The sequence below is a fragment of the Protopterus annectens genome, chromosome 5.part0, assembly GCF_019279795.1.
Source record: "Protopterus annectens isolate FY-2018-M chromosome 5.part0, PAN1.0, whole genome shotgun sequence".
In the NCBI taxonomy this organism is placed as follows: domain Eukaryota; kingdom Metazoa; phylum Chordata; order Ceratodontiformes; family Protopteridae; genus Protopterus; species Protopterus annectens.
This window is the reverse complement of record NC_056735.1, coordinates 1,842,900,065-1,842,919,143: the sequence shown is the minus strand read 5'-3', so window position 1 is coordinate 1,842,919,143 and position 19,079 is coordinate 1,842,900,065. Positions and strand designations below refer to the sequence as shown.

General features: G+C 39.8%; 1 protein-coding gene across 2 annotated transcripts in view; it reads left to right on the top strand.

Moving 5' to 3' along the window:
• VPS36 (vacuolar protein sorting 36 homolog) overlaps window positions 1-11,775 on the top strand; it is a 1,108,846-nt gene extending 1,097,071 nt beyond the window's left edge. For both annotated transcript variants that reach the window (XM_044071665.1, XM_044071664.1), the window contains 2 exons: window positions 11,426-11,502; window positions 11,612-11,775. In XM_044071665.1, coding sequence (XP_043927600.1) covers window positions 11,426-11,502; window positions 11,612-11,705 — 171 coding nt within the window. In that variant the 3' untranslated portion in view covers window positions 11,706-11,775. The remainder of the gene's footprint in view (window positions 1-11,425; window positions 11,503-11,611) is intronic.
• The last annotated feature ends 7,304 nt before the right edge of the window (window positions 11,776-19,079 follow it).

Below are 19,079 nucleotides of genomic sequence, written 5' to 3'. Positions count from 1 at the left end.
GAGAGGTTGCTATTTTACTTTCACTGAGCTGTAAGACTCACTCGCCTACCCCAAAGTAAATTAAACTGTAAGTTAAGCAACCCTTTGAAACAAGGCACATGGTCTTCTATTTTTTGAGGACATGACTTTCATAGTAAAATATGTGTGAAGGAGCAACAGATAAAGGAGGTTTATTAAAGGAAAATTCCACCGTCCTTCACTTGCAGTTTAACTACATTATAAGATATCTTTTTTTTCCTGTCCATTTAAATAATTGAAGGAAAAGACTGAAGTGGCCTTCTTGGAGAGTGGCCTACCTGTGGGTGTGGCTTATAGGACCGTGCATTAGTATGGAGTGGGTGGGGCTTAAGGGGCGCTGGAGTACTACTTCACCTAGGGCACCATTTCAGCTAAGGCCGGCCCTGCTTTCAGCTGTCCAGATTTTCACAGATTGCCCAGATTCTTGTCTCATATTGTCTGTTGTTCATAAAATTTGTGGTTTTGGTAAATCAGTGAGGAGTGAATTCACTAAATAATTGTAGGCATTTGAGTTTCAGACTTTATATCTTTTAGAAAATGCATTATAGTACACGACTTTTTATTCTAGCAACTTTGTAAGTTTATAAGAGCACTATTTAAAATTTGTCCCTATTTTTGGGGCTTTATCCAGATTTTTTGTGCTAAGAGGTTGAGAGTTATGGTTGTGTGAGTGAATGCGAGTATGAAACCAGAGGAGACTGTGTGTGTATATGTATGCATGTGTGAAAGCAGAAGAGACTGTGTATGAGAGAGAATGGGCTCTCAGTAAAATTGTTGTGTTTTCCTTACTTTATTTTTTTTAAGTACTAAAATTTTTTAATATATATTTTTGATGTAAAATGCTTCCTCCAACACCATTAACATATACTACGGAAAGTTTTAAACATTAGGCAGAAGAACTATTTTACATCAAAAATATATATAAAAAAATATAGTAGTTTGTAAAATTGTTTTGTTTTACTTATTTTTTGAGAGCCTATTCTCTACGTGCAATAAGGGCCTCCAGGGTGTGTGTTAATGTGTCATTATTCCCTTTTCATGGGTGTAGAGGCCCTCCACCTGCTGTTTCTGGCCTTATAACACCCTTGGGTGGGTATTAATTACACATTAACAGATACTTTGTCAGGCATTATTGTTTATTTAATTCTGATAAGCTTTTATCTCCTATAGTTTTTGTTTGCCAGGTAAGTGGGCTAACATAAGTTAGTCTTCTAAGGATGAACCATCCAGATCCATTACTAAGGGAATAGACCAGTACTGACACACAGATATTTTGTAGCACATTTCAGACTTTACACCATCGTCTGACTGGTTAAACAGTTGTGATGATGATTTTCCCCATTTTTTTTCACTCCATTTGTGTCTTATTTTATCTGTGTTAAAGGGTGTGTGCATTACAGTATCTTGGCTAGTGGTATGTGTTTATCAATACAAGTGGGAGGGGGTACCAGCTATTCAGTAGTTGAAGTACTTGAAGATGAAGTAAGATTTTTTTTGGGGGGGGGGGTGTAAAACATCGATTTTTAACTTAGAACCATCATAGTAACACCAGTGAACAAGCTAATTGCAGAACAAGCAAGCAGCTGATATAAACTCCAAAAAAGAAACAATCTGATGTAAAAAAATTAACATTACACTACTTATACATAGAAAAAATATATCAGAAGTATTGCTCATTAAATTGAATTGAGAAGAGAGAGAATATTAGTTGAATTGAATAAGAAATTAATTAAATGAATACGACAAAAGCTACCTATGCAGGAGAATTTCTAAAAAAATTATAGATTACAGTCTCTTATAAATTTTGTAATAAGCTGTTGTACATGTCATAAATTGTTCCACAAAAAGGTAGAGTAACACTTAATCTTGTCACTTATCAGTCTACATTCTATTCATTTAATTAATATACACAAGTCTTCCCAGTTAGGCAGTAATGGGGTTTTTCCACCTGGATGCAATGCAAATGTGAACATTTACTGACAGTTAACTAAAACATAAGACTGTGCAATCCCACTATAGAGTCTACAGAATTAGGAAGAACAAGATTCAATTTTCCATGGGGTTTGCATATCTTATTTGGGGTTAGGAATTGATCATAACTTAAACTATAAATAATTACCAGGGGAGCAGCCCTAAAATGTGTGAATTAGGTATGGGTGCAAGCTGCCAAACGTTTCACAGACATATGAACATATAAAACTTTGTTTCAAACTGCATTCAGGGGGTCCAGCATCCTTTAAAGATCCAGTAAATTAATTTTTCATAAATATTTGGATAGCTCTTAAATCTAAGAGCTAAACTCCTGAAATTGTTAATATTCTCTTGAGTAACATTAGAATTAAACAATGTACAAAATGTCTGACGGTCAAGGTATAAATAACTTCTATAAGCTAGTAACAGGATATTACACATATCTGACACCATTTGTTGATTACCAGAATAGCCCGATTTTAATTTTGTTATAGACCAAAATGACAAAAAAAGAACTTTTATACTTCTGGTAATCAGAATCTAATATTGCACGTCGTAAAGATAGATGAGATCAATAACCAGAGTTTGCAAAAATCTCATTGCTTATTTAAAGCTTCAGATGCCCTAAACCTTCATTGACTATCCAAAACTCAAGTAGGATCATGCAATCACAATATACATTTTTGTTCCCAGATCTGCATTCGTAATATTTTAAACCCTATATCCCAGTGAGGAAAACCCCATAAGGGAAGTACTGTACCCCAAACATCCCAGGGTGGAAGACTTTTATATAAGGTCAGTAGAGCATTATGAGTATGAAATATTGTATCCCAGATTATTAGGTGTTTAGTAAGTCTGTTAGGGTACCAGCTAATTGCACAAGGAGTTTTATCTTCCAGTAGTTTAGCTTCTATCTTTGTCCTTGTTGGAATCTCCCTTAAATGTAAAGTAAATAAATGTCGAAGTGTAAATGCCTGGGCATAAGATATAAAGTCTGGGAGACCAAGTCCCAGATTTTTCTGTCTAGTATATACAACATGCAGTGGTGTTCTTTTATTGTCCCAATTAAAACCATGTGTTAATTTAATATCTTATGCAACCATGTGTTAATCTTAGGAACACTTGTATGACAAAAAATAAAACAACTACAAACATGGTAATCATGGCTATTTGACCAAGCGATTGCAGATGAAAACATTTCCAACAATGGTACCATATAAAATATTTTCCCAAATAGATTGAAAATTCAATTCAAGCATTTTAAAGTAGTTGTAAATTCAGTTTGAGCATTTAATGTAGTTGAGTTGCAACATTATAACCAAATACCTGGGACTTAAACATCCTCAGAGTATAGTAAAAGTAAGTCTTATTGTTTATAAATTAAAAGCACTTGTATTAAAAGGAGTTAACCATGATTACTTAAATTGCACTTAAGTGCAGAATAATCAGTAAATACTTTCAATAGCTTCACAACCAATGGAACTTCTTTATGGGTGTTTTCTGCAAGTATCAGACAGTCATCAACAAACATCATAATTTTGTTTCTATACCCATAATATCCCAGCCTTCCAAACTTATTTTCTCAGTAATAATTCTATTAGAGGTCTCAACTGCTGAAGAATATAGAAAAGGAAACAAGATATACACTTGCCGGGTATCTTTTTCTAAACAAAATTCTTCTGAAAGAAGATCATTGATAGAGATTTTGTATTGCTCTGGTATAACCTCTTGAAAAATGTATTGCTTCTAAAACTTCCCACATATATTCCCATTTCAGAGAATGAAGGGCCTTTTCAAAAGCAATTGAGAAACCTTTTGCTTGTTTAGAAATGTTTGACATATATTTAAAATACAGATTTAGTATGTGGATAGGATCTGCACTGAAATGCCCCTTGATAAGTCATATCTAGGAATTATATACAAGCTTTGCCAATAGTCCCTGAAGCCCATTTGCTAAAATTCTAGCATGTATTTTAAGGTCAATATTAATTATATAAATTGGTCTATAATTGGGTAGAAAGGTAGGATCCTTATTGAGTTCAGGAAAAAAAGTTATAATCGATGCTTGTGATGTATGATTAATTCCTTCTCTTAATGGAAACTGATTAAATAAAGTATCTGATGGCTGTGCAAGAAGGTCTCCTAAAGTTTTATAGATTTTACTGTTGAGGCCATAAGATCCTGGAGATTTTCCATTAGCTGTCTTTTTGATAGCATCTAAAAGCTGTTGCCGTTCCTCATTTAATTTATCTAGACCACTTTGCTCTAAAATCTGAGTTATTCAGAATGTATAATCCCCTTATCTTATGAAGAATTACAGTATAAATTTTGATGATAATCTTGGTTTATTTTTTAGCCATCTGAAGTATAGGTGGAACCATGTGTCACTTTAATACCTGCTGTTATATTCTTGGATTTTCTTTGCCTAAGATAAGCTAATAATGTCCACAGTTTATTTCCTAATGCACAAGGTCAGAGTTCAACTATTTTCAAATGTAGCTGTGCCTTGAACCCAAGGAAAAGACTTAGCTCCCTATGTTTCTGCTTTTATTGGCTTATGACTTTGTTATTTTAATTGCAGATCTCTTACAAGTATTATATACTTGTTCTTATTGGCTTTGTTTATCAATAATATCCTTATCTATATTAGCATGCATCTAGACTTTGGCTGGGTGTATAAACCCTTTAGCTTAAAAGATTCCCACAAAATAAAAGTAGGTATACTATGTGTTGGATTTCTCAATATGAAAAATTTAACCTGTTTTTGAATATACTGTACTAAATTAGGACATGTTAGCACCACTGAATCTAACCTCCAAGGGTGTCTTACATTTGGTTTAGGAAGCCTCAGAAACTCAGCCTACACAACTGCATAATCTGTAAAGGAAACAGGAATAATCTGTAGCACAAAGCCCCAAGTTACAGTTTCCTGTGAGACTAACCAGTCAGTAGTCAAACCTATTAGCAGATTTTTTCAGTGGTAATATTTAAGTAAATTCCTCATCCTCTAGGTGTAGTGATCTCCAAAGATCAACAAGTCTATAGTGTTCCATTAACATTTACAAAATATGCTGTATGTTAAGACAATGTTCAGAAGATGGGTCATTTCCGTCTCTGTGTTAACACTGTATTAAAATCACTAGCTGTTAAGATTGCTTACATAAATTGTAAAAGTAACTCTAGAGAGTCTTTGTTTTACCCATAAATATTTCCAGTTATTAATAACCCTTTAGGAGTATGATAGATCAACCAAAACCAACATCTATCCCCACCAGCTGTTTTTTTCTACAGGAACTTATCTCACAACATGTCAAACCACTCTTATCATACCCCCTTTAGATCTTGTTTTAAAATTATGAGCTAACATCCTTTCTTTCCCAATTTTTTGTAAGACTTGTGTATATTTATGTGCAGTTTTACACTCCTACATAAGTAAAATATCAGCCTTTAATTTGGATAACCAAGTTTGCACCTAATGAGTTTTTATTGGGCTGCTTAAACCTCGTACAAAGAAACCCATCATAGCATAAGAAAACCAGCTGTATAACATTTATAATTATGCACAATAGAAATTATATTGAATAGTCAAAAAAAGCTGCTTTACACTTATCTTCTGGCTAAATATCGGTCAGTAAGGAAACTGTCACTGAGTCAATACCACACAGGCATGTTCCATGGAATTGTAACAAGTATCACATCTTGTAAATGGTCAGGTTTTCCCTTTTGAAGTTTTAAATCTTATAGATTTCTTTTGGATGAACTATTTGTTTAGATATAAGCTGGCCTGTATGGTAAGAAAAGCCCCCCCCCCTTAAAAAAAAGCAAACGTGTAAAAAATGTTAAAAAGCTTCACTCCGCAAAACACTTAATCTTCCATCTCACTCCATTTGTGGCTAAGTTTTTCTTTGTCCAGTATGCCTTATTGTCCAGTGTTTCTGCCCAGTGCAATAAGCCCATCCATCCTTCTGCACTATCCAATCCATCTCTCTCAGCAGAGGCATGGGGAGTACTACTATCATCTGTGAGGTCTGGGATTTTTACATCCCTATATCCCCCCTCCCCGCATGCCTAGCATGAAACTGTGGCTGGCTGGACATGAGGAAACTATGGCAAGCAACACCCCCAGCCTAAGTGGCATGTACTATGCTGTCTATCACACACTCACAGCCTGACATCCATTTACCTCTAAGCTCTGGCTTGTATCAAAGTTGTACTGGAAAGAAGTCAGCAGGCACCCTCCCTCCCCAGATAGGAATGCCCCATCCTCTCTGTCAGCTCCATCAGACAGCCAGACCTCTAATCGAACTCTTATCACTTGGGTCATAGTCAGGGCTTTATCCCTCTACTCTACTGGAGCAGCTAGTTGAAATAAGATTATAGTGATCACCTAGTGAGGATAATATCTAGGAAGCAATTCCTTGTGCCCCCCCCCCCCACACACACACGACAACACCACCAACTTCTGCCACTGTTACCTTGATCTCAGGCAAGAATCTAAGTCCTCAACACTTAAGTACTTTTCTTTCACTGAAGTTCAATGTTCAGTATAAGTAATCAAACACAAAGCCTGATTGTAGGCCATCTAGGAGTTTGTAACTACTTATATAATTTGCAGCTATTTAAATTTAGATAAGATGCTCTGTCCCAAACAATTCATTCAAACGCCTTTGACATTTTAACCAACTGTCTGCATTCTTAATATTCATTGGAAAGACATTCCACCGTCTACTTTGCTGTACAGTAGGAAACATTTTTAAGAGGTGTCCTAGGTGTTGGTAAAGTTACTAAAGTGCTATTATTTCTTGTAGCAAAAATGTATAGGGTAAATTCAGCACCTAATGATAGAATGCTAATTATGGCATCTGTAAATCAGAATAAAATCCCCTTCCACCCAAACAGTGTATGACCTGTGAAATATTAGAGCATGTATTTAAGCCTAAGCCTGTACCTATACCTGTAAATGTCTTTTATCTAGTAAATAGGTTCATAGGTAGGTACTAGGTTATCGGCCCTGGGGCCTGTACAAGCCCAGCCAAAAAGGTACCCTGGCTTATGCCACCAAAGAAAATTATTTTCCTGTGCCACTGTCGAGCAGAGCCACAGAGGTGATCCCCTGGATGAATTTCCCATTTCCCATCCAATCATCAAGATTTTTCTTGAAGAGTGCTAATGAGGAGCTTTGTTTGATATAGATAGGTAGTTTATTCCAGAGTATGGGAAGTCTCTGGAACAGGAATCTATCCCTCCGGCATGTTCTGTTTATTGTGGTGACAAGGTTTAGGTCCCTAGAGCGTGTAGCTCGGAGGGATTGGGATTTCTTTAAGTGGAGCATGTCCAACAGCTCTGGGTTTGACATAGCTTTGTATGTTAGGCAGAGATCACCTCTGAGTAGGCGATATGCGACAGAGTAAAGCTGGAGTTTTTTGAGATGGTCTGCATAGGGCATCTGTTTGAGGCCAGTAATCCTCTTTGTGAGGTATTTCTGCGGCCTTTCCAGTTGTTGTAGATGTCTTGTGAGGTGCATATCAAAAGGGGCGTTGTACTCTATAATGGGTCTAATGAGTGATGAGTAGAGGGTAACAATGACCTCTTTTTTTCTGGATGAGAAACCTTTTGTGATGAGGTGTACCACGTAGAAGGGTTTCCTGACTACTGTGGTGATGTGATTATCAAAGGAGAGACTACTGTCCACCTGTGTCCCAAGGTTTCTTATCACACTTTCGGTGTTAAGTATACTACCGCCTATGTTTTAGTTCATGGGCACAGAGTTTTTACTAAAGGGGATGACAATGCACTTTTTAGCATTGAGCTTGAGGCCATGGTTTTGACACCAGGCATCTGTCTCACTGAGGCCCTTTTGTAGGATGTCCACATTGTTAGGAGTTTCGATTATGGCTCCTATTTTGCAGTCATCTGCGAACTTCATTAGCCAATGACCTTCTGTGTTAGCCTGTACTTCAGAGAAGTAGATACCAAACAGGAGAGGACCCAGGACTGAACCCTGTGGTGCTCCACTTGTTACTGGTCTGAAGTCAGAATTGGAGTCTGCTACTTTCACAGTGTGGGTTCTGTCAGTGAGCCAGTTGGCAACCCATCTTGTGACATAGGGATTTATACTTAGTTTAATGAGTTTATCTATAATTCCAGAGTGGGGGATGGTGTTGAAAGCCTTGGCAAGATCTAGATAGGCTGTGTGAACCACCTTACCCTTGTCTACGGCTTTGGTGACTGCTTCAAAGAAGTCTGTCAGGTTTAGGAGACATGGTCTGCCTTTTACAAACCCGAACTGGGTGGGATCCAGAGTTGGGAGATGACCAATGTCTTTATTTATAAGTTCCATGATGATACGTTCCATGGCCTTGCAGACCAGGCTCGTCAGACTAATGGGGCTGTAGTTCCTGGGGTCCGTGGCGGCTCCCCCCTTGTGGAGTGGGATAACCGTTGCTGTGCACCATTCAGCAGGCACAAAGCCTGAGGTGAGGCTATGATTGAACATGGTACTTAGGTGGGGTGCCAGTTCATTCTGTAGTTCGTGTAGAACGCAGCCTGGGATGTTGTCTTTTCCCATGGATGCTGTGTTCTTGGCTTTGGAGAGTGTGGTTTTTTACCTGTGCAGCCGTGATTACAGGAACTTTGCATTCTTCCGGTATAGAGATGGGCCCTCTAGGGGGTGAGAGGGGGGTAAAGTTATCACTGAACCTATCTGCCAGGATGTTGACAATATCAGTTGGGTCTGTATATTTAGTGCCATTGTGCTGTAACTCAGAGCAGATCTGAGTGTTGCCATTGAGATTCTTGACATAGCTATAGAATGCTCTGTGGTTGTCTTTAGAATCAGTGGTGATTTTGTTTTCATAACTAGCTTTGGAGGATTTTATCAGGGATCGCAGCTTCTTACTGAGGCTGACCAGTGAGCTCCTCCACTCGTGGGATTTTACTCTCTTTTGCAAGAGTTTCTTCCTTCTGTTGTACAGTTTGTTTATGGCAGGGGACCACCAGATTGGCTTCCTTTTTTTGGAGGATAGCGTCTTGGTTCTGTTTGGCATAGCACAATCCATGCACTCATGTAAGTGCTTATAAAGTGCAATTGTGTAGGATTCAGTCGTCGTAACTGTATTGTCCATCTGCATGGGTGTCATGAAGTTCACCACTTCTGTCTTAAGAAGCATGAAGTTGGCTTTGGAGAAATTTTTTGCCATGGTTTCTTTAATGGGGGGTGGAGGCAGGATGTGGATATCTAGGATAATTAGCTTATAGTCGGATCGGACCAATGAGGCATTGACTTCAGGTGTGAAACACCGGTCACTCATATTGGTAAGGACTAGATCTAGGATATTGTTGCCCCTGGTGGGGGTGTGGATAAGTTGATCCAGGTCATTGGAATTTATGAATTCCAGAAAGCGTTGAGCGAAGGAGTTGGTACATGAGTAGTTTTCCCAGTTAATGTTGGGGTAGTTGAAATCGCCCATTATTAGGGTGTTTGAACCCTAATATTTTCCAGTACATCAAGAAAAGAGGAGTGGGAATCCTGGGGCATGGTGGGTGATCTGTTGCAAGCTACAATTTGGATTGCAGTTTTGCCCAGAGTTAGTTGCACTTGGATAACCTCGGCTGCATTATGCTGAGCAACTAACCTGGAGGTGTTTTATGAATCCTTTCCAGTTCCTTTACCTATGTTTATACATACAGATTGTAGCAAAATTCTTAATATTAGGTCTAACAACTGACATGCACAAGGGAATCAAAACTTCCTTATCCCTGCTTAATAAAGCTTACATTATATCCTTTATAATACTGTGAGATATCATAATTATTATTGTTAAATGAGCATCAAATCTAAGATGGTTGTCAAAGATTATCTCCAAGTCCTTGTTTCTGTCTTTGCGCGACAAAAAGGATAATAAAGATTGTTATATCCAAAATATAAAACCTTGCATCTGAAGTAGTTGTCTTCGTTTGATCTTCAACCTGTGGGTCCTCAGATCCATATCAGATTCGGCCGCATATCCAGCATCTGATCAGAGCTCAAAGCTCCTCCCCTTACCCACACTGCCCCTGTCTCCTTCCTCCCTTAAGATCGAGTTTGCTGCCCAATCACTCACTCACACCCATCCCAACAGGACCTTGTCGCTACCAGCTTTTCCTCAAGCTTCTTGCTAATGCTCGTGTTATAAAAGGTTTTAAATAAGAGCCCCCATTAAAAGACCACATATGTCAGATAGGGATGGAAATGTCTGCCAACAGTCCAGTAGGAAAATTAAAAAAAAAAAGTAAAAGTAGTTGATCTCAGGGTTTCCTCCAGGAGCTCCAGTTTCCTCCCACTTTCCAAAGATAGGTAGTAGGTGGATTGGAGACACGAAATTGGTCATAAGTGTGACTGTGCATGCAAGTCTGTGGTGTGGAAGAACTACTGCGGTAGAACTAGCCACCTGTTGGTGTAAACCTTGGCTCTAGATGATTGTCACTGTGAAGTGACACCCTGACCCCATTAGCAAAAATGGGGAAAAAAGGGGTTGCGGGTAGATGGTTAGATGGATGGAGTTGATCCCAGAGTAAGAGTTGCATTGCTAGGTGCACAGTCCCTCAGCTAGCCTCTCATTCTTATTAGTTATACACTTCCCATTCTTCTGCAGCACTGCTGTTTACAAAGCTGATCAAATAAAATCATATTAAAAATGGTTAAGGACAAATAGCCTATCTGCCAGATGTCATAATATTTAGTACTGAAGTGTCCATATTATTTTAACAATAGTAGACAAGTTTAATTGCTTGACTATTCTTGCACCAACACATACAATTTTAAGAGTCATATTTAACCCAAAACACTGGCACACACATCTCTTTGCTCAAGGCATGTAGCCATTTATAAGGTCACCCCTGAAGCAGACCGAGTTTGATCAGCCTTTAGCTGTATAACAGCCCTAGCATTCCATTAAGCTTTTCAGTAAAAGTCTAGTGTACCCTCACTCCCCTTTTTTAAGGAGACCAAAGAATGCCATCCCAAATGAGATTACTGCAAACGGAGGTAGATTACACCAACTAAATGTAATGAATGTGGCTGTGTGGAAGGCTTTAGAAACTGGAGTCAGGAAGTTAAAGGTTCTAAACTGCATGCTTATCATATTGTGCTATTTAGATGCATCCCTTTTCACAATTTAAACTAAAGCAATAAAAACGTCTTGATTACAGATGACTTCCCAACATTAAATGGTAAACATCAATTTGGAGCAAAGGCCAAATCTTGTGTTAAGTAACATCTTCAGAAAGAAAGAAAATTGGACTATAGCTGAGAGATACCTGAGCAACAGTGTTGGTTATGAACTTTTTAAAGGGTGAAAGAGCAGCTATTTTAAGTGATGAAGCAGCTAATTTCTGTGTTTTATGAAAAACAGAAGCATTTGCAGACTTTTGATACTGATATTAATTTGTTGTTAAGGTATCAGAAAAAGGGTCACTAACAGCTGAAGAGTTTGCCAAGCTTGTGGGGATTTCCGTCCTGTTAGCCAAGGAAAGGTAACCACATCTTTTGTGAGAAGTTATTCTGTTCATTTATTTTGCTGACAAAGTGAAAGGTTTTTATTGATTTATTTTTCTTAACATTTATCTTCATTTCTCTTTCCAGGTTGCTCATGGCAGAAAAGATAGGGCGTCTTTGCAGAGATGATTCTGTAGAAGGTTTAAGATTTTACCCAAACTTGTTTTTGACCCAGAATTAAACTCATAAGAATAATATTGCCTTCTGACATGTTGCTGAGCTGTTAAAATAAAATAACATATCCTTGTCAAGCTGGTTTTACGTATCCCTAATGAATGTTGTCAGTTATGAAAATTCAGGCATGCATCACTTGCTTGCCTCTGTAATCTTTGTTCATTCTGTAGATATGTTTAGGATTCAGAAGTTGTTTGGTCTCCTTGCTAAATGACCTCCATTCATTATAAGTGCCACCTTGGGTTTCCTCTGAAAACACATCACTAGCCTAGTAGGATGACCTTAACCAACAAAAATTCATTATTTCATAGTCAACTGCATTGTGAATTGCAATGAGTTATGTTGTTCTTTAAACATCCAAAACCTTGTTGTTATTTTCTGAACACTTAGTAAGCCTTTTAACCAAATGCATACCTTACACACCTTAAATCTTAAATTAAATGCATATTTCTTTTTTTTTGGCCCACAATGACTGTTTTATATTTAGAAACTGCGTTAGTGTCATAGCTCTCCATGCAGTATGTTTGGGCCCACTTAAGACATATTTAAAACCGTCTGGTTGTAGTTCCATTGCACATTTAATGTCTGTAAAAATAAATAAAACAAAAATTGATAGTGTCCTATAAAACAAAAAATGATAGTGTCTTGTTTAACATGGTTGAGTTTCTTTTATTATATTTGTTCTGCACCTCATAGTGTGATTTCACAGCAAGGTTAAAACAGATTTGATAGGTCATGTTAAGCAATTGTTTGGTGTTAGAGATGGCACTATGCGTGTGTCCACTGGATTGGGTTCAGAAAGTGTCACTGTGTATACTTTGTGCATGCCAACATAAAAATAAGTGCAACCAGTTAAAAGGTAGTCCTAGACCTTCAATGTTTAGTACTGCAGTGCATTTTTAGACAAGAATGTGTTGTACTAGACATTCAAGATTTTTGAAAAAAAACAAATAGCAGTATAAACCTGCACTTAACATATAGTTTTGATCCAGGCAGTAGCTCTTAATCAACTGACATTTGAATTTGGTGATTTGCTGGGAAGAAAACAAACTTAATTTCCCCTCCTGTCTCATATATATTACGGAGTTGTTGGATAGGGAGGACGATTACAGTGGCATGCATTTACACCCCCCCTTAAAACTGGTATAATGGAGCTTAAAAAATTATGGGAGAAATAATCTGCTTCCAGAAAGGAATATTACTTATCGGTGGAGACTGGAATTTGGTTTTCAACAGTGAAGATGTGTCTCGGGGGCCTAGAAGGGAAAATATACATGTTACGGAGCCTGGGGTATGTTAGAAGAATAGTATCCAGCTTTGTAAGTTAAACCAATTGGAAGCTAGAGTGAAAGCTGAATACTATCATCTAAAAGGATCCACCTTCATAAGTTAAAACATTTGGAAACTAGAATGAAATGCTGTGTGGGTTATCTGGACATCATGTATAGGGGATAGATGTACTTTTTTCTGTCTGACCTGACCCTACCCTGACTGTCAAGTCTCACTCCCAACTGCAAGATATACAACAACAGGAAAAAATTATGGCAAAAATCAGGAAAAGTAATTCCTATAAAGACAGAAACTCTGTCATCAAAGTAAATAGACAACTTCTTCTTCTCTTTCGGTTGTTCCCATTAGGGGTTGCACAGCGGATCATCTGTTTCCATTTCTTCCTGTCCTCTGCATCTTGCTCTGTCACACCAACCACCTGCATGTCCTCTCTCACCACATCCTAAACTTTATCTTAAGCCTTCCTCTTTTCCTGTTACCTGGCAGCTCCAACCTTAGCATCCTTTTCCTAATATACCCAGCATCCCTCCTCAGCACATGTCCAAACCAATGCAATCTTGCCTCTCTGACTTTGTCTCCAAACCATCCAACCTGAGCTGACCCTATAATATACTGATTCCTAATCCTGTCTATCCTTGTCACACCCAGTGCAAATCTTAACATCTTTAACTCTGTCGCTTCCAGCTCTGACTCCTGTCATTTTTGTCAGTGCCACCGTCTCCAACCCATACAACATAGCTGTTCTCACTACCCTCTTGTAGACCTTCCCTTTCACTCTTACTGGTACCCGTCTGTCACAAATCACTCCTGACACTCTTCTCCACTAAATTCCACCCTGCCTGTACTCTCTTCCACACTCACCATTACTCTGAACTGTTGATCCCAAGTACTTAAACTCATCCACCTTCGCCAACTCTATTCCCTGGATCCTTACCATTCCTCTATCCTCCCTCTCATTCACACACACATATTCTGTCTTAGTCCTGCTGACCTTCATTCCTCTCCTCTCTAGAGCTTATCTTCACCTCTCCAGGGTCTCCTCAACCTGGTCCCTACTCTCACTACAGATCACAATGTCATCTGCAAACATCATAGTCCATGAGGCCTCCTGTCTGATCTCGTCTGTCAACCTGTCCATCACCATTGCAAATAAGAAAGGGCTCAGAGCTGATCCTTGATGTAAACCCACCTCCACCTTAAACGCATCTGTCACACTACCCTCGTACATATCCTGTACCACACTTACATACTACTCTGCCACTGCTGACTTCCTCATACAATACCACAACTCCTCAAAAAAAAAAAAAAACAAAGTAAAAAGACAACTAAGAGGGCTAATTATGTCAAGGAAAGCCAACTTTGAGTTTAAGATTGCATCCCAGGTGAAGATAACCATGCAACCTTCTACAGCTATGTCAGAAACCTCAAGGGAAGCACACAGCAATGTTAACTGATGGTTAATGGTGCAACATTTACTGATCCTGGTGATGTAGCTTACTGTTAGCAGGCAAATTCAGTTCCAACTTGATACCCCACTCACCCCCAACCATTGTTTGTTTTTATATATATATATATATATATATATATATATATATATATATATATATTGCATTCTATTCATCTGCTTTTACTGTATTTGTGTTTCTTCCTACTTTATTACTAGGGGCATTTACTACAACTCTGATCTGAGACATATAACAATAAGTATCCTTTTCTGTGCATTTAAAGAGTTTTTTTGATTGTATCTGCTTTATTTTCTGAAAAATATATATATATACTTGTTTCCCGCCTTTCTAAGCTAGTATAGTCCAGTTTTCAGATTAAGTGCTGAATTCAGGGCTGTGTTACAAATCTGTGTTTGCCCATACCTTAATTGGATAGAAGGAAGTTTCTCTGTTCACCTGTGAGAGAGGGGGAGCTTTGAGCAGCCTATCTGTCCCTGGAGGAGTGTTTTCAGCCCAGAACTTAGTAGTTTATTGGCCATTTTGGGCTAATTTCTATCTCTTTCATTTCCCTGCTATAAATACTGCATTTGCCTGGTTTTGCACACCAGGTAGTGTCAGTTAGCTAGGGTATAAGTATTCCCGGCTCCACAAAGTGTCCTCTTCAATTTTTCCCTTGGAACTAGACAAACTTTCAACTTAAGCACTCAAGCCATTCATTTCTCAGCCCAACACTTGCTCAAAACGTATAGCAAGCACTTATAAACCCTAACACTAGACCCTCCTATACTGTACAGAAGGACAAGGCTCTCTATTCAACCTTACCAGCCATTCAGTAAAACAGTTCACTGTATTTATCCAGGCATGTCCAAAGGGCAGTTTCAGGCATACTCTCCAATCCAACTGGTGAATCTGGGCATTTTGAGGCAGTGTTACAACTGCCTCATGTACACAGAGAACCCTCTCCTCCTACCACCAAACACTAATACATGTGAGAGATGCAATTATACAGCCAAACTGGAGGCTAAGCTCTCTCAACCCAAGGCTGGATCAGACAGTCAAGAGGAGAAGGGAAATACTTGCATCACACCACCAGTCTCACATAGACCCATTAAACCAGCACCGGCAAAAAAGTCACATAAATACATGAAAACATACTCGGAGGCTCTAAATAAAAATCTGCAAAAGCAACAGAGACCTCCAAAGCAGACATCCAAGCAACCTCCACCCCCCCCCAACACAAATCATGAAACACATACTTCACAAAGCAGTATGCCGTGCAATCACAGCCCTTAAGGCAAAATAACACACCCAACATACTTGTAATAGGTGACTCTATAGTCAGGCACACTGACATCTCACTCACTAGGCTGAATTAGGAGAAGGTTACTGTTAGCTGCCTGTCAGGTGCCAGGATCCGCCACATAACACAAGCACTCGGGTCACTCCAGAACAAGTACAGATACGACTCTGGCAGTGTCCATGTTGGTGTGAATGACCTGAGCCGTACCTTCCTGGACTGCACAAAAAGAGACATGGAAGAGCTTTCTGATCTTGTAGCCCAGACCGGTATGACCCTGATCCTGAGTAGCATCCTGCCCTCACCAAGAATGATACCACAGTATAAAGAAAAAATTATCAATTTCAACAATTGGCTAAGTTTCTGGTGTCATTCAAAGGGGATCCAGTGTCTGTCCACCTGGGATGACATGCTCGACAAGACACGCTGCTTCACTAGAGACGGCTTGCACCTCTCACCCTTAGGCTTTCGAATACTGGCCAAGGCTCTTGCCACCCCCATAGTGCCTTTTTTAGGCAAGGCTCAAAAGACAAACCCACCACTATAAATAGCACAAGTAACAAAAACCTGAGGGTAATGCTACTCAATGCCAGAAGTCTAAACCTCAAAATGCATGCACTCGAGGCACTCCTCGGTATGGAGAAAATTGATATATGTGCAGTAACAGAAACCTGGTTTAAGGCTCCAGAGAGCACCCCAACACTACCAGGCTACAACTCATACCATACATTTCTGCCACAGAACCCGGACCGAAATACAAAAGGCAGGGGCATATCTGTATTCATCAAGGATACCCACACCTCCAGGTTAGTGGCACAGCACGATGCTTCAGAGATCATCCACGTGCAACTAGCAATGGGCCAAACTGCAGTTCAAATTATAGATTGCTACAGATCACCCACCATGTCCCAGGACCCCCATTCTGCATTTCTGGAAACACTGGGAAATGTAAAGGTCCTACCAAACACCATAATGTTGGGTGATTTCAATTACCCAAACATTAATTGGGAGAGCTACTCAAGTACTAACTCCCTTGCCCAACATTTCCTGGAATTTATAAACTCAAATGCCCTGGATCAACTTGTCAACACTCCCACCAGAGGTGACAACATATTGGACCTGGCCATCACCAACATGGGCGACCAGTGCTCCACACCAGATGGCAACCCCTCGCTGGTTAGATCTGACCATAAACAAATCATTTTGGATATCCACATTCTGCCCCCACCCCCGGACAAGGAAACCACTGTGAAAAACTTTTCAAAAGCAAACTTCATGTTAATTAAGACCGAGGTGGAAAGTTTCAAAGCCCCCATGCTAAAGGATAACATTGTCCAAGCTGCAAAATCCTTTACTAATGTACTCTATGGGCACCTACAAAAATGCATGGATTGTGCCAAGACTCACTCCTCCAAGAAAAGGAAACCAGTCTGGTGGACTCCTGCCATAAACAAGCTATACAATAGAAGGAGGAAACTAGTACAGAAAAGAGTAAAATCCCAGAAAGGGAAGACATCCTTGATCAGTATCAGCAAGAAACTATGATCTCTCATAAAACCATCCAAGGCGAGTTTCGAAAGAAAAGTTGCCAAGGACGCCAAAGATAACCACAAGGCATTCTTTAGCTATGTCAAGAATCTAAGTGGCAATGCTCAGATCTGCTCAGAGTTAGTGCAGAATAGCACAAAATACACTGAACCGACCGATATTGCCAACATCCTGGCAGACAGGTTCAGTGCAAACTTCATCCCCTCTAACCCTCAAAAGGGCCCATAACCATACCAGAAGAATGTAGAGCTCCTGAAATCAGACACTCAGGTTAAAACAGCCCTCTCCAAAGCCAAAAACACAGCATGAATGGGACCAGACGGTGTCCCAGGCTGCATCCTACACATGCTCAAAGACGAACTAACCCCTCACCTAAACACACTGTTCAAACTCAGCCTCTCCACAGGTTACAAACCCATAGAGTGGCACACAGCAACGGTTATTCTGCTCCACAAAGGTGGAGCCACAACAGACCCTGGGAACTATCACCCTATAAGCCTGACTAGCTTGGTCTGCAAGGCTATGGAGCACATCATCATGGAGTTCATTAACAGAGACATTGGGAACCTCCAAACACTGGACCCTACCCAGTTCTGCTTTGTTAAGGGCAGATCATGCTTCCTAAACCTGGTGGACTTCTTTAAGACAGTTACCAAGGCTATAGATGAGGGAAAGGTGGTACACACAGCCTACCTAGACCTCGCAAAGGCCTTTGACACCATTCCCCATTCTGGTATTATAGACAAGCTCACCAGCCTTAACATAAACCCATACGTCACAAGATGGGTTGCCATCTGGCTCATGGACAGAACCCACATGGTAAGAGTTGCGGGAGCTAGGTCTGACTCTAAACCGGTTGCAAGTGGCATTCCCCAGGGCTCAGTCTTAAGACCCCTCCTGTTCGGCATATACTTCTCAGAGGTACAACTGCAAACTAGGGGCTATAATTGACTCTCTGGCTGACAGAGACATCCTCTAAAAGGGTCTCACTGAGACGGATACCTGGTGTCAAAATCATGGCTTCAAGCTAAATGCCAAAAAGTGCATAGTCATCCTTTTTGGAAAAAACAAAGTACCTACAATCTACCATATAGGTGGTAGTCCCCTAAATACAGAAGACATAAGGGATCTGGGGACCCAAGTAGATAGTAAACTCTCCTTTGATAATCACATTGCCAAAGTGGTTAGAAAATCCTTCTACATGGCCCACCTTATCACAAAAGGGTTCGCATCCAGATTAAAAGAGGTCATTGTGCCCATCTACTCATTGCTCATCAGACCCATCATAGAGTAGCACGCCCCATTTGGGATGCATCTTACAAGATGCCTGCAACAGCTGGAAAGAACACAGAAGGTACCTCACCAAGAGGATCATTGGCCTCAAACAGATGCCCTATGCAGCTCGACTGAAGAAACTCCAGCTGTACTCGGTTGCATACCACTTACTCAGAGGTGATCTCTGCCTGACATACAAGGCCATGTCCAACCCAGAACTGATGGACATGCTCCACCTAAAGAAAAGCTTATACCCTCGAGCCACACGCTCTAGGGATCTAAACCTCACCATAACAATAAATAGGACATGCTGGAGGGATAGATTCCTGTCACAGAGACTTCCCATGCTTTGAAACAAGATTCCAATCTACATTAGGCAGAGCTCCTCGCTAACACTCTTCAAGAGAAACCGTGACGAGTAGATGGGAAACAGAAAGTTTACCCCAGGGATCACTTCAGTGGCTTTGCTGGACAGAGGCACAGGGAACTAATCTAAGGGGGCGGCAAAAGCCAACACATTCTGGCT